The sequence below is a fragment of the Mandrillus leucophaeus genome, unplaced genomic scaffold (assembly GCF_000951045.1).
Source record: "Mandrillus leucophaeus isolate KB7577 unplaced genomic scaffold, Mleu.le_1.0 Scaffold49, whole genome shotgun sequence".
NCBI classification, from domain to species: Eukaryota; Metazoa; Chordata; class Mammalia; order Primates; family Cercopithecidae; genus Mandrillus; species Mandrillus leucophaeus.
Genome location: NW_012105253.1, coordinates 1,684,034 through 1,700,369, shown reverse-complemented (window position 1 = coordinate 1,700,369; position 16,336 = coordinate 1,684,034). Strand labels below are relative to the sequence as shown.

The following is a 16,336-nucleotide window of genomic DNA, read 5'->3' as shown; positions in this document are numbered from 1 at the left end:
GTTAGCCAGGATGGTCTCGATCTCCTGACCTCGTGATCCGCCCATCTCGGCCTCCCAAAGTGCTGGGATTACAGGCTTGAGCCACCGCGCCCCGCCCCAACATTGTATTTTTAAAACCACTAAATTATACCCTCTAAAAGGGTGAATTTTAGGGTATGTAAATTAGATCTCCATAAAAAAGAGAAGAGATGGCATGAGAAATAGATTAAGACTAAAGTTTAGCTCATAGATGGTCTTTAGGGTGTGATGGAAGGAGGCAGTTGACAAGCCTCGATGGGGAGAATAACAATGGGATTGAAGGGAGACATACGGGGCACCCAGCAGTATGCAGAGTGGTGAAAGACGATAATGGGGCTGCAATTCCGAGCAAAAAGTTCTACATTCAATGCTTTTGAAATCACATGTGTCCTCTCAAACTCAACCACTTCCCTGACACCACCCATCATAACAGAAATATGTTTACTGAAGACTTACTGGCTTAATAGAATAATAGCTGTTATTATTAGAATACTTCAAAAATCAGACTAAAGAAAGGACTGGGCCTTTCAACGTTGCATGCGTGATGGTTTATCAATCACTAACTTGCTAGATTTGACTGGTTATTGAACCCCAGCAGGGTAAAAGGGTGTTTGGAGTTCTTTTACTAGTACCCTTGCTACACCCCCTCACTTAATACAGTCTGCACTTCCATATGGTCATTTTCAGTTGTAAATTATTTCAAATGTTAAATCAAAATTCCTCTACATGCATTTGGCCTGCAGGATTTGCTCTTACTGGTTTTGGCCTATGGAACCAAGTTTAAATTTTTTTTTTTAAGTGGCTGGGCACGGTGGCTCACGCCTGTAATCCCAACACTTTGGGAGGCCAAGGCGGGCTGATCACGAGGTCAGGAGATCAAGGCCATTCTGGCCAACACGGTGAAACCCATCTCTAATAAAAATACAAAAATTAGCTGGGTGTGGTGATGCACACCCGTAGTCCCAGGTACTTGGGAGGCTGAGACAGGAGAATCGCTTAAACCCGGGAAGTGGAGGTTGCAGTGAGCCAAGACAGCGCCACTACACTCCAGCCTGGGTAACGGAGTAACCCAGTCTCAAGAAATAAAAGTGTCTTGTGCCTATTCCAGACCCACTGAATCAGAATCTGCATTTTAACAAGAAGCCCCTCCTCTCATTCATTTGCGCATTAAAGGCTGAGAAGCCCTGCGCTGGAGACTGGTTCCAACCGCAGCGGGTCATGATCAGGTGAGTGTGTCGCAGTTTATTAAAGCATTAAATTGTAGAAGAATGTTTTTGATATTTTAAGGCAATCCAACATTATTCCTGTAAATGTTACTGACATTGTTATGTTACTGACTTGCACGTATACACTTTTCTGAAAGTAAAAGTTATACCTAACACAGGAAGTTGAATGCACCCTGTAGGCCACCCAGTGTCCTTAATGGTGATGTCCAGGAAAAGCTGTTGGATGTCTTGCCTTTGCCTGCCTCAGATTGTAACACAGGATGTCTTCTGTCTGCGGGGTAGCTTTTCTCCCATTCACATCTCAATTCCAATGAGCTTTCCATGGCCAGACTAGCCCAGGCCCCCTATGGAAAGCAGTCACCAGTTTTATGAAGGGCCACAACTGCCTTATTAGGATATTTCATATTAGGCTACTGGCAAAACAAAACAAACAAAAAAACTCCCAAATCTCAACTTATCTGTTTACACAAAATTTGATTTTGGGGGTGGGAGCTCTTCTTCTATCCATGACACAGAGATCCAGGATCCCTCCTCTCTTCTGACTATGCCACTTTAACACACGGCTTCCAATACCTCCATGAAACAGAGACGATGACAAGGAGGGCACACAGCACATGATGTGAGTTAGCCACGCAGCACCAACCAAACTGCAAAGGACCTGGGAAGTGGAAGGGACCACATGGGCTAGTTTGATGAGCACTTGTTCTGCAAACTTTGTTCTGCTCACAGCATCTCTAGCAGTAGTATAGTGCCTGTATGCACAAGGATTCAAATTATCTCTAAAATATGTGGATACCTTCATTTTGCTAAAGAGGTCATCCATTAAGTGTTTTAGGACGGGTGTGGTGGTGCCTGTAGTCTCAGCACTTTGGGAGGCAAATCACCTGAGGTCAGGAGTTTCAGATCTGCCTGGCCAACATGGCGAAATCCCACCTCTACTAAAAACACAAAAATTAGCCAGGCGTGGTGGCTGGTGCCTATAATCTGAGCTACTTGAGAAGCTGAGGCAGAATAGCTTGAACCCAGGAGGCAGAGGTTGCAGTGAGCCGAGATTGTGCCATTGCACTCCAGCCTGGGTGACAGAGCAAGACTGTCTCAGAAAACAAACAAAATATGGCGAAACCCCGTCTCTACTAAAAATACAAAAATTAGCTGGGCGTGATGGCATGTACCTATAGTCCCAGCTACTTAGGAGGCTAAGGCAGGAGAATCGTTTGAACCCAGGAGGCAGAGGTTGCAGTGAACTGAAACTGCGCCACTGTACTCCAGCTGGGGTGATAGAGTGAGACTCCATCTCAAAAACACACACATGCGCGCGCGCGCGAAGCCTATCACTAGAACCTAAAAATGCTTTTATTTGCTCAGGTACTGTGTGGTGTTATTTCTTCTATACACTGATGAGGGGGCTGAGATAAAGACCTAGTGAACTAAACAAAGAGCCCAGGACAGTTCTGGGGAAGTAAGATCTAAGGCATATTCTATTACCAGCAACAGATCTCTTCCTGTCATTCAATACAAAGAAATAAGCTGTGTCTTAAAACAATTTGCAACAGAGGACTTCCTTTATCAACAATGTAAACTTGTTTAAAGGTTTGTGAAATAAGTCCTGGACACTGAAAAGTAATAAAACACAGCCACTGCGTGAGAGTTTGTATTAACCACTTCAGATGAACAAGTACATCAGTAACAGGACTTACTGTTTTTAAAAATTATTTCTCAGCTGGGTGAGGTGGCTCATGCCTGTAATCACAGCACTTTGGGAGGCCAAGGCAGGCGGATCATGAGGTCAGGAGATGGAGACCATCCTGGCCAACATGGTGAAATCCCATCTCTACTAAAAATACAAAAAAAGTAGTTAGGCATGGTGGCGCACATTTGTAGCCTAGCTACTCAAGAGGCTGAGGCAGGAGAATCGCTTGAATCCAGGGGGTAGAGGCTGCAGTGAGCCAAGATCGTGCCACTGCACTCGAGCCTGGTGACAGTGAGACTCCATCTCAAAAAAAAAAAAAAAAAAAAAGTCTTTTGCTTAATTTTCCTTATACAATGACAGTTTAAACAAGATTTCAAGACAGGACAGGCTGTTTGGCTCAGTGGCTTCTCACCCCAAAGGTTTATCGGTTGCTCACATTCCACGTCCCTCATGGATTTAACTGAGTGTTCCAGTTAAGTATACCAGCATGGTGACCCAGACTGGTTGAACAGTCACCTTCTCAAAACTTACTAGTTGCCATGGAAAGAGGATCACATGTGGGCTCTTAAACTTTCATCCAGAAACGACACTTCTGCTCACATTTCAGCCTAGGAAAGTCAGCTGGGCCTTGCAACGGAACCACGAACCCACAAAGCAGGATTGGAAATCTGCTGCCAGTACTGTGACTACCATTTCAATACCTACCTTTATCAATATCAAGCCTCTTTCTTCTCCTTTATCAACTACCTTTACCAATACCAAGCCTCTTCTCTCCCAAATCACTGGCACGATGCGATGTCATTTATTGTGTATATTGGCAGGGAAGAGGTTGAAATTGTAGTTTTGCACAAATGAGAAAGTAAGACATTCCATCCATCAATGCTTACACCTCAGCTTGTTTTGCAACAGGCAATTAACACTAGGGGGAAGAAGAGAACTCACTCTTCAAAGCATCCAGCGAGGGGGGCAATCTGCATTCCAGATTACTCCGACTAGTACAGACGCTTCCACTGCCTTTTCCAAGATACAAAAGTTGCTCTAAACATACACTTCTCTACACCCCAGAAGTGACTGATTGCCACTCCCTGGACCTTGCCATACCCTTCTCTCCCTGTTGCAGATTCAGATATGCAAACAGGGTGCTTCTTCCTACTTTCCAGAAATGCTCAAGGCTCTCCACCTCCTAGCTCCAGCACTCCCAACCCATCTCTCAGGCTCTTTCTTCCTCATCCCTCTGCAGGTCCCCAGAATAGCCTGATTAGTACAGCTGAGGGTGGGCTTAACTCCCCCAGGGAGCTGCTGTACTGCAAGCTTACGGAAACAAACTACTCAGTGGATCTCCAGTTATTGTCATGACTATAGTAAGCACACTCAGAAATGATTCCTAGATGGTTAAACAGTTTACAATAGCATAAATTCTTTTTTTTTTTTTTTGAGACCGAGTCTTGCTCTTTTGCCCAGGCTAGAGTGCAGTGGCATGATCTCGGCTCACACCTTTCTCCTGCCTCAGCCTGCCAGCCTGTAAGCTGGGACTACAGGTGCCCACCACTATGCCCGGCTAATTTTTTGTATTTTTAGTAGAGATGGGGTTTCACCACGTTGGCCAGGCTGGTCTCAAACTCCTGACCTCGTGATCAGCCTGCCTCAGCCTCCCAAAGTGCTGGGATTACAGGCATGAGCTACTATGCTCGGCCATAAATTCTTAATATAAATATTAAAATCAAGGAAGTTATTTTTACAAGTGTGGAAAAAAGGTCACCTGAAGTCTTCCATGGGAGTGGCAGAATGGTTCTTAGTCACAAAAAATTCACAGTAATGAAAACTCCTTAAAAATTCACAAAATAATTATGCAGAACAACAAGCTTTCAAAACACAATTATGTTATGACCTTCCCCCGTTATCTGAGGGCATGAAGCAAGTTCAACCACAAGTGCATGGTGGCAGAAAATTGCTGGTGCCTTTTGCTGATCAGGCAGCTCAGCGTTAGTCTTGAACATTTTCAAGTATAGAATTGTTTGATGACCCCAGTTAGTTAAGGTTCCTTTCTCTCTCACACACATTTCTCAAATTATCTATCCTCACGAATACCTGACAAGAGACCAATCGAAGAGTCAGTGAAAGAAAATCATTATTCTTTGACATTGGCACATTTCAAAACAGCTCATTACACAGAACAGCCAACTTTTTTTTTTAAATTGTTTTATTTGGGAAAAGTGCTTCTTACAAAAGGGCAGCTGCAAAATACAGAGACCTCTGCAACAATTATTTGTTTTTTCTTAAAGTGAAAGAATGAGCGGGATCCAAGGAATCAAAGCAGTAGATGGACACACCAGGAGCATCCCCGAGTTACTTTCAGGAAACAGAGCAACAAAACACAAAGGTAAAATTTCCAATCAAGGAATTCTCCCAACAACTTAACTTTAGCTAGTCTCAGGGATTCTCCCAAGCCCTCCCCTTCGGTGGAAAAGTATGACTTATCACTGCAAACCCATTACTCCACTACAATAAACATCTTAGAACAGAGTTTTGAACCGCATCTGTCTACCTGAAAGCTCAGGGGTGGAATGAGGCAGATACTCACAAAAACAAACACTAAAAACCCGACAACAAAATGCCCCAAATGAGGACAAAGGTTTCTCAGAAAGTGCCTGTACTGGAAAGGCTAGATCGTAAAACATTAAATACAACTGTGTATCCAAGACCCAGTTTGTGTTAATATATGGGATAACCAGGTAGTTTTAACCTCTATGGCTAACCCCATTTCTCTATTTATATAGACAGAGCTAGCACTGCTATATTGACAACTACCAATATACTGCTTTGCCCTTTAAGATCTATCCGTCACACAAGGCTTAAACCACTAAACCAAATTTTTCTACTAAGGCTAAGAATACTGCATCTATGCAGGGATGAGAAGCTCATCACACACCCACACTCACACACACCATGTCAGCCCTTGGGAGTCAACTTCCAACTCTGCATTGATGTTATGCCTCTCTATCTTTTATATGTATTCTTTCTCAATTTTCCTATCATGCAAAACAGTAGAAATCTCAACACATTCACCCCTGATTCTGGTTACCCAGTAGTATTACTTGTGTGCAATTAAACAAGAGACCAAAACCACAGAACAAGTGCACGTGGTAGGGATTACAGGGTAGGGAACAGATAAAAAAAACACAGATGTGCAGATTTCACCAGAAACCTCAAGGATCCACATCCCATGTCTGGGGCAGAGGGCTATTGGCCAGCTTAGGTCCCTTCACCCATCACTCCTATTCTTGGACCCCAAAGCAGGGCCACTGCTTTTACTTTTGAACCTGGGGTCCTCAAAATGAGTGTGTGAAAAGTCCATAAACGCAATCTGGTTGAAAACAGATGACGCAACACACCTACACTAACTGTCTGACAGTTAAATTTGTGTTACAAAAAACTAACTTTAAGATTTATTTTTGTAACTTTTTTTCAACAGGGAAAACAACACACTCCTCAGGGAAAGGTGAGGGGTTGAGAAGACAGGCCCTGGGTAAAAATTCTTAGGACAGCACCTGGAGTTGAGAGGCCTGCCTAGGAGAGAACACAGGCCCTGCCGCACCGCCACAGGGCACAGCTGCTGTCTGGGGTCAGCAGACCAGTTCACACGCCACGCAAGGTTGCTATAGATCCAAGTCATAAAAATCTTCCAGCTCATCATGAAACAAGTCCCACTCATCTTCAGAGTCTGTTAGGTCGTCGTCCCCACCTGCAGCCAAAAGCATAAGCAACATCTCGCCCAGCTCAAAGGTGACAACCTCTTCTTCATTGTTGTCAAAGGGGTTGCTGTTCTCTCTTTCCTCAATGAGTTCCCAGAAGTGGTTCCTTCGTTGGGCCTGTAAAAAACAAGGCCATGATAGGGATGGCACTGTCGAGCAGTATCTTCTATCCTGTTGTTTATAAGGCAAAACGTCCAGCACACCAGAGGGCATGACGAACCAGACTTCTTAGTTAGGGTTTCCATTTACCACTTCCTCCCCTATGGTTACTTGATGGAAATCGTTTAGGCTAGAACTTTAACACATTTTTTCCTTTCCTATCCCTCCCAGGCTTCTGAGGTTTGTTTCCTCCTTTAATACTCTACACTTTCGCTCCCAGATCTGAGCGTTAACCTTTTCCTTCCCCTACCCCAGTATGTGCAGGACTCAACTGATACCTTGGAATTTCCCCTCTTTTAAAAAAACAGTGAGAGTTACCCGGTATCTGCTTGATGTTCCCACTTTCTGTCTCTGTGGCTCCTCTCTACGGCCATCAGGGTACGCATGCTTGTAAAAACAGTTCCCTCCAAATGGGCAGCTCCCACGTCCTTCATCAAAATACCTGCACGCCTTGTTGCTGGAAAGGAAAATATCGCAACCCTTATTCACAGTGGATTTCAGGTCTGTATTTGACTATCATCCGGGGTTTCTTTAAACAGGTAGGGATAGAACCAGTATGTCAGCTTACAGCCCTCCCCAAGATGTGTTCTATGAACATGTGTGTGCCAATGCAAGAAACACTAACTAGAAACCGGTAACTCTGTTCAAGTCTATGCTGGTTAATAGCTCTAGTACAAGCAGATGCCATAGAGAGAAAATCTTCTAGAAAGCCAACATACAAGAACACAGGACAGCTATGACATGGATTCAGAATAACGTAGAACCCCACTCGTGGGGCCTTGTCAACAATAGAGACCTCTTTATAACACAGTCCCTTGGTATGGACCCCAAGGACTGTGTTATAGCAAGATACGTACTGGGTAAGTGTTATCAGGGTGACAAAATAAACTCTCCTGGGAAGTCAAAGAAGGGTAGGAAGGAGGTAGGAGTGTATAATGCAGCACCATTCTTTTCAAAGTGAACCCAAGCTCTGTTGGGCTCTTCGCTTGAGAAAAGGCTGCAGTGCTCATACCTCATTGCCTCCTTGTATTTCAGAATGAGTTTCTGCTTCTCTTCTTTCTCCTCCACCCAGTACTCACTTGGAATGACAAAGTTAGATGTGATCCGGCATTCTGGGCAGGACCTGGGAAACAATGAACAGGCTGCAATGCAAATTCCCCTTTCACTGGCCCACTCTTCAAGGACACACCCTGGTGTGTCGCCTCCAGACTTAAAGACTTAACTGAAAGGCACGTGGGCATTTCCTGAAAGGGTTCCACATACTGTCACACAACTGACCATTTCTTTCAAGCAAAACAACCTCCTTTATAAATCCAACTCAACGGCTAGCCAGTTCGTTTTTTTTTTAATATAACTTAGGTAAAAAACAAAAACAAAAGAAGACATTTCACACAGACTCCTTTTTCTTTCGTTTAAATAAATTTATTTCTTGTAGCTTTGCTCTGTTTAGATTATGTGGTTTTTGTTCAGTTATGAGAACAATCTTTAAAGGATGGTGGATTATTGGCTAGCTTAATGAATGGAATAGGAAAGTGGAAAATGTAAAACGTCAGGAAACATACATTCAGAGCTAGATCAGTTTGTTCACTGAGCCTAAACTGGCTAATAATCCATTAAACACAATCTCCTCAGAAAAAGCACGAAGATTCTACTAACTGATACACAAGGTTTCCTCATTCAAATAAAAGTAGGTAGATAGACCAACTAACCTAGAAGCTAGCTGAAATACAAAGAAGAAATCCCCATTAGAATACCCCAGTTTCAAGATAAAATGCATGCATTTAAATGCGGTCCATCTGGTTGAAAGTTGGCACAAGTTACTAAATTCTTCCCCAAAAGAGAAAGCACAAATGAAGACTGGGGAGGAGTCTCACTTTATGATCTTGCTCTCAAATTGCTTAGCACTCCTCCACTTGCGAATGCACTTGAGACAGTAGGTGTGGTTGCAGTTGGAGAGGATCCCAAAGCGGCGCTCGCTGGGGTTGGCTTTCTCATAGACCACCTCCATGCAGATCCCACACACCATGTCCTTGCTGCGCTGCACAGCAAATGAGAGCTCCATGTCCTTCTCATGGGCCTCAATGCACGACTAGAGAAGGTGGAGAGAGAACAAGTGGAATCGAGTCATTGAATCCTGAAAAACTTGACCAACAGTTAATGATGCACGTTCAAAGAATCAAACAGTCAACTGAAAAAACAATGTTCCCAAGCTGACACAAAAATTAGCTTTGCTGACTAGTAAACACAGGTGTGGTGTTTTTGGGGTTTTTTGTTTGTTTGTTTGTTTTGCGGCGGTACTTAACAATACTAGAAAATCAAACTATGAAGACTCAACTTTGGGAATGGAAAAATTACCCAATTTTCTCTGCCCCAAACCTGGAGCTCAACTACATTAAAGACAGCTTTCCACAGTTTGTTATTTCTGGTTTCTACATGAGGTTAGGACTCTAGTTAAAACCTGTCAGAAAATAAGGGTGACAGGCACGTAACTCTTGTGCCTTTAAAGAAAAACATCTTCGAGATTTTTCAACTACTCAGCTTGACAGATTGATGTACACTTAGGTTAGGTTAGATTAGCCCACTTTGGGGCTATTATTAATAATGCTGCCAAGAACATTCATGTACCAATTTTTGTGTGGACATCATATTTTATAAAGTCCAAGGTTGGGTGGATCACATGAGGTCAGGAGTTCGAGACCATCCTGGCCAACATGGCAAAACCCCGTTTCTACTAAAAATACAAAAATTAGCTGGGCGTGGTGGTGCATGCCTGTAGTCCCAGCTACTCGGGAGGCTGAGGAAGAATGGCTTGAACCAGGGAGGCGGAGGCTGCAGTGAGCCGAGATTGTGCTGCTACACTCCAGCCTGGGCGACAAAGCAAGACTGTCTCAAACAAACAAACAAAGGGATCAAATTATGTCTACCTCATAACATGCCTCACCCCCTACAACCAAATTTAAACAGATGGAAATTTAAAAGAGATAGAAATGATTAGAAGCAAACTTTGCTCCAATAAATTTAAAGTTTGTAATACACTGTCTTCTGAACCTACCCTGGCTCCCATACATTGCTGCTGGAAATGTAAAATCCTAAAGCCACTACAGAAAAGTATGGCAGTTTCTCAAAACATAAAGCATAGAGTTCCTATGTAACCCAGCAATTCCACTCCTAGGTATATATACCCAAGAGAACTGAAAACATATCTTCACAAAAAAATCTATATACCAATATTCCTAGCAGCCTTATTCATAATAGCCAAAAACTGGAAATGACCTAAGTGTTCATCAACTCATGAATGGAAAAACAAATGTGGTCTAGCCATACAATGACAATAATTCAGCCATCAAAACTAAGAACAGATACACACAACCACACGGAGAACCTTGAAAGCAGTATGTTAAGTGAAAGAAGCCAGTATGTTAAGTGAAAGAAGCCAGTCACAACGGACCACAACGGACCACATTACAGGATTCCATTTATACACAATAGGCCAATCCAGAGACAAAGCACATTTGTTATTGCCAGGAGCTGGAGGAAGGGTGGAACTTACAGTGACTGCTAATGGGTGTAGGATGATCAAAGTATCCTAAAATTTGTAAAATGGCAATGGTTGCACATCTCTGTAAATATTCTAAAAACCAATGAAATGTGCATTTTCAAAAGATTAAATATGTTCAGCGTGAATCTCAGAAACATTATTTTTTAAAAGAGAAAAAAAATGTTAGAAGTCCATAGTCTGAGGTTCTGGAAGTATGACCTCTTTTTCTCTTTTGCCTCAACCTCCCAAGTAGCTGGGACTACAGACACACGCCTCCACGCCCAGTTAATTTTGTTCACTGGACTTCTTGATAAAGCATCCAAGAAGCCCAAGGAAGGAAAACTTCCCTACTCACTGATAATCATTCAATTCATCAAATGTTTCTCTGAAATAAACCCACCATGCTGTGAAAAGGCAAATAATGATTATCACACCTAATAACACACACACACTCCCTAAAGACTTACTTTGATATGCTGTGATCTCTGAGCAGCATCCATCGGATGCAGGACCTGCAGCCCACACATGTCACAAGAATCTCCGTGGAGATACACACAGTTCTCCCCGTATCGACACTCTCCCACTGCAGCATAGGGGCACAGCTGCTTCTTCGTCTCCACGGCGGTTTGCTCTTTCTCTGATTCTTCCTTGGTCACTGAGCCCTGCAGGGGTGCTTCAGTGCAGGAAGGTGCAGCTGAAAATGTGTAAGAGGGTGATAAAAGTCCAAACGATAAGGCAGATACATGAACTATAAGGGAACTGAGAATCTAACTTCAAAAAATGAAAATAAAACTGCAATTAAATACCAAAACAGTCTACTGAACTAATTTCTTCACTTGAAAGAAAGGAATGTTTTCTAACGCTGCTATTTCCAAGATTAGACTTGTAAAACAAAACAAAACAAAAAACACTGCTTCTTTATCTACGTCTTGGGTAATTGAAATTTAATTTCAAAAAGTACTCATTAAAGAGAGGATTCAGTTTTTCAAAACATTCTGAATTCATTTCACTGGGATTCAAAGTTTCCTTCACTGTATCTGTAAATCTCAGGTAATCCAAATTAAAGTACTGTACTACAATTAAACTAAAAAAGGAATGGAATCACAAAGGGGAAAGTTGTCAAAGCTAAGCAAATGCATGAACTGCTATCCAAGCCCTCTAACTCTTATTTTCTTCTTCAGAATACTTACTACGGCCACAGTAGGGTTGCCCAGGAACAAACTCAATAGCATTCACCCAGTCCTCTGAACCTGCTCCTACGGCTGCAAAGTTTGAATTTCTTGACTCAGCTTCGCCTGTATTCATTTCAACAAGTGGTCCAACTATCGATGAGAGACTTGAGGGAGCAGCAAGGGATGACTTTGTAGTTAGCTCTGTAGCAGTTGCTTCTTCCTGTTTCAATGGCTTGCTATGTTCATATCTAAGAAAAAATTCAAAAGTAAGCAGTTGGCCGGGCGTGGTGGCTCACGCCTATAATCCCAGTACTTTCACCAGAGGTCAGGAGTTCGAGACCAGCCTGGCCAATGTGGTGAAACCCCATCTCTACTAAAAATGCAAAAATTAGCTGGGTATGGTGGTGGGCAAACAAACAAAACAACTCTGGTTTAAAAGATAATTTTTTTAAAAAAATTATTTTTACCCACTTTCTATCTTTTGTTTTCTTTGAGACAGGGTCACGCTCTGTCACCCAGACTGGAGTGCAGTGGCACGATCGCAACTCACTGCACTCAACCTCCCTGGGCTCCCCAGCAGCCAGGACCACAGGTACACACCACCACACGCAGCTAATTTTTATTTTGTAAATACGGGGTTTTTGCATTGGTCTCCTGGGTTCAAGTGATCTGCTCCGCCCAGCCTAGTATAAATGTATAAGGAAGTTTAATCAATTTTTCTGTCTCTGTGAGAGAAGACACCCTTTCTTTCCCCGGCTGGTTTACAACTCCCACCCCATTGCTTCTGTGGCCTTTAGTATTTTAAAGTATCAGATTCTTCAGTTGGTCCAAAAGTCAAAACTCCAAACAAGAAGTCAGCCAAGCCAGCCCAGGCACAGTAGTTCACACCTATAATTCCCAGCACTTTGGGAGGCCAAGGCAGGCAGATCACTTGAGGGCAGGAGTTCGAGACCAGCCCGGCCAACATATTGAAACCCCATCTCTACCAAAAATACAAAATTTAGCCAGGCGTGGTGGCACATGCCTGTAATCCCATCTACTTGGGAGGCTGAGGAGGAAGGTGGAGGTTGTGACACTGTGCCACTACACTCTAGTCTGGGCGACATAGCAAGACTATTTTAAAAAAAAAAAAGACCACTACACTCTAGTCTGGGTGACACAGCGAGACTGTCTTAAAAAAAAGAAAGAAGTCAACCAAGCCAATATCGCCCCTTTCCCCGGAGGGTGTCCAGAAACAAAGACTGGGAGTTCTAATGGTATTCTGGGAGAATACTAGGTATCTGCAATATGCAAAACAGTCCCAAAGAACAGTCCCAAAACAGCAACAAAGAACTGACCTCACTAAACAACAGCACCATCATTACAAAACACTGATGCAGAAAATCCTCTTAACTGTTGTGGCTACGATGCTATCCTTCATTATCAATGATCTACTCCCTCTATGAAGAGGGAAATCCCTGGGCATTGAGCAAGTTACATAAAAGGATCCCAACACTAAGAGTAAGAAGTAGGTGGCCAGGCATGGTGGCTCATGCCTGTAATCCCAGCCCTGTAGAGATAGGGAGACCCTGTCTCTACAAACAAAACAAAAAACTTAGCCAAAGGTGGTGGTTGCAGTGAGTCATGTTCACATCATCGCACTCTAACCTGGGCAAGGGAGCAAGACCAGATCTCAAAACAAAGAAAGAAACAAACAAAAAAACCAATTAAGGTTCCTTTCAGCTTTTTTTTTTTGAGACGGAGTTTCACTCTTGTTGCCCAGGCTGGACCGCAATGGCACGATCTTGGCTCACCACAACATCCGCCTCACAGGTTTAAGTGATTCTCCTGCCTCAGCTTCCAAAGTAGCTGGGATTACAGGCATGCGCCACCATGCCTGGGTAATCTTGTATTTTTGGTAGAGACGGGGTTTTCCATGTTGGTCAGGCTGGTTTCGAACTACCCATCTCAGGTGATCTACTTGCCTCAGCCTCCCAAAGTGCTGGGATTAAAGGCGTGATCCACCATGCCCAGCCGCCCCCTCTCCCCCTCCGCCCTTTTTAAAGATGAAGTCTCATTCTGTTGCCTAGATCTAGAATCACTGCAAACTCCACCTTCCAGGGTTCAAGTGATTCTCCCACCTCAGCCTCCCAAATAGCTGGGATTCCTGGCACATGCCACCATACCCAGCTAATATTTGTACTTTCAGTAGAGACAGGGTTTAACCATGTTGGCTAGGCTGGTCTTGAAATCCTGACCTCAAGTGATCCACCTGCCTCAGCCTCCCAAAGTGGGCGGATTACAGGTGTGAGCCACCGTGCCCAGTCCCTTTCAACTTTTAAGTTGAGCCATTTGCATCTGCCTCAACATCAGAGGCTCACCAAAATAGGGAACCTACCTAATTTCTTCTGGTCTCAAAACTATTTGGGGCTGGCAAAGTTGCCTGAAAAAATAAGCTGGTTAATATGCAAAGCCTAGGGTTTAGCACAGATTTCTTCACTTTAACCTTCAATTTTTCCATTCACTCATCCACACAGTCCATTCAGATGAGCACTTCTTCTGAAACAGGGACCAAATGCTAATTAACTATAGCCTTCTGATTCTATCTCAAAGTCTATTCTCATCCCTCTGCTTGGGAGGTTGGATTCTTCATTCTCATCAATATTCAACTCCTCCTGCCCCAGTAACAGTTGGCAGTAACTCTCAAAAGACTGGAACCCAGTTCAAGGAACACAGCTCCCTTACAATTAGCCTCAATACCTGCAGAGACTGTACCACCACAAAGATTCCCCCATTCATCACTGTAGGGTGAAGTTCTCACTACTTTTTCTGCCTTTTATAGTGAGACTGCAGAAGACATGTCTAGTGGAGAGGCCGGGCGCCGTAGCTCACGCCTGTAATCCCAGCACTTTGGGAGGTCAAGGCGGGTGGATCACCTGAGGTCAGGAGTTCAAGACCAGCCTGGCTGACATAGCGAAACTATCTCTACTAAAAATGCAAAAATTAGCTGGGTGTGGTGGCACATGCCTGTAATCCCAGCTACTCGGGAGGCTGTGGCAGGAGAATTGCTTGAACCAGGGAGTTGGAGGTTGCGGTGAGTCAAGATCATGCCACAGCACTCCAGCCTGGTGACAGAGTAAGACTCTGTATCAAAAAAAAAAAAAAAAAAAGACATACCTGGTGGAGAGTTTGAGAATAATGTCACTGTCATTTTCCCCCTTTTCAGCAATACTCTAATGACAAATTAGCAGAGGGCAAAATGAATAACAACTAAATAAAGTTTTCATGGGATCAACTTCTGAAATCCTACAGTCATTTGAAAAAGATCTTCTCTTCACCCCCATCTTGACTGGACTCTCTAATAAACAGATGTGGGATGACTTAATATTAATATCCCACCCCATCAATAATGTCAGGTTCTGAACTCTAATCATTTGAACCCAGTGACTCACACTAGATTTTCTGATAATGACAGTAGAATTGACTATGACACCAGGCGCGGTGGCTCATGCCTGTAATCCCAGTCCTTTGGGAGGCCGAAATGGGCGGATCACGAGGTCAGGAGATCGAGACCATCCTGGCTAACACGTTGAAACTCCACCTCTACCAAAAACACAAAAAATTAGACAGGCATGGTGGCGGGCGCCTGCAGTCCCAGTTACTCGGGAGGCTGAGGCAGGAGAATGGCATGAACCCAGGGGGCGGAGGTTGCAGTGAGTTGAGATCGCGCCACTGCACTCCAGCCTGGGCGACAGAGCCAGACTCCATCTCAACAACAAAAAAACATTGACTATAACACTGTCAAGTCTTACCGAGGGTAGTGGTTTAAAGTATGTGCAAAACTCTTTGACATGTCTCCCTTCAAAAGTTGGAGCCCAATCCTCTCCCTTTACATGTGGGCTGGACTTAGTCCAGAATCAGTGGAAGTGACACTACATGACTCCCGACACTAGGTCATAAAAGGCATTGTGGGCCGGGCGCGGTGGCTCAAGCCTGTAATCCCAGCACTTTGGGAGGCCGAGACGGGCGGATCACTAGGTCAGGAGATCGAGACCATCCTGGCTAACACGGTGAAACCCCGTCTCTACTAAAAAACACAAAAAACTAGCCGGGCGAGGTGGCGGGCGCCTGTGGTCCCAGCTACTCGGGAGGCTGAGGCAGGAGAATGGCGTAAACCCGGGAGGCGGAGCTTGCAGTGAGCTGAGATCCGGCCACTGCACTCCAGCCAAAAAAAAAAAAAAAAGGCATTGTGGTGTCTCCTTTGTTAAATTGTTTGCTCTAGGGAAAGCTAGCTGCCAAGCAGCAAGGACACTAAAGCATCCCTATGAAAAGGCCCATGTGGGCCAGGCATGGTGGCTCAGGCCTTAATCCCAGCACTTTGGGAGGCAGAGGCAGGCAGGCAGACTGCCTGAGCGCAAGTGTTGAGACCAGCCTGGCCAACATGGTAAAACCCCCTCTCTACTAAAAATACAAAAGTTAGTGGGGTGTGTGGGCCGGGCGTGATGGCTCATGCCTATAATCCCAGCACTCTGGGAGGCTGGTGTGGGCTGGTCAGGAGATTGAGACCATCCTTTCAACAAGGTGAAAACCCTGTCCCTACTAAAAATACAAAAATTAGCTGGGCGTGGCAGTGCATGCCTGTAATCCCAGCTACTCGGGAGGCTGAGGCAGGAGAATTGTTTGAACCTGGGAGGCAGAGGTTGCAGTGAGCTGAGATCGTGCCATTGCACTCCAGCCTGGGTGACAAGAGCAAGACTCTGTCTTAAACAAAACAAAACAAACAAAAAACCAAACCAACCAAA

At 44.1% G+C, this 16,336-nt stretch overlaps 1 protein-coding gene across 1 annotated transcript in view; it reads right to left on the bottom strand.

The window, feature by feature from the left end:
* Window positions 1-5,127: 5,127 nt before the first annotated feature.
* MKRN1 (makorin ring finger protein 1) overlaps window positions 5,128-16,336 on the bottom strand; it is a 19,194-nt gene continuing 7,985 nt past the window's right edge. The window contains exons 3-8 of the mRNA XM_011995451.1: window positions 11,574-11,803; window positions 10,851-11,077; window positions 8,720-8,934; window positions 7,858-7,968; window positions 7,164-7,302; window positions 5,128-6,803 (exon numbers count right to left, since the gene is read on the bottom strand). Of these exons, the coding sequence (XP_011850841.1) occupies window positions 6,591-6,803; window positions 7,164-7,302; window positions 7,858-7,968; window positions 8,720-8,934; window positions 10,851-11,077; window positions 11,574-11,803 (1,135 nt within the window). The 3' untranslated portion in view covers window positions 5,128-6,590. The remainder of the gene's footprint in view (window positions 6,804-7,163; window positions 7,303-7,857; window positions 7,969-8,719; window positions 8,935-10,850; window positions 11,078-11,573; window positions 11,804-16,336) is intronic.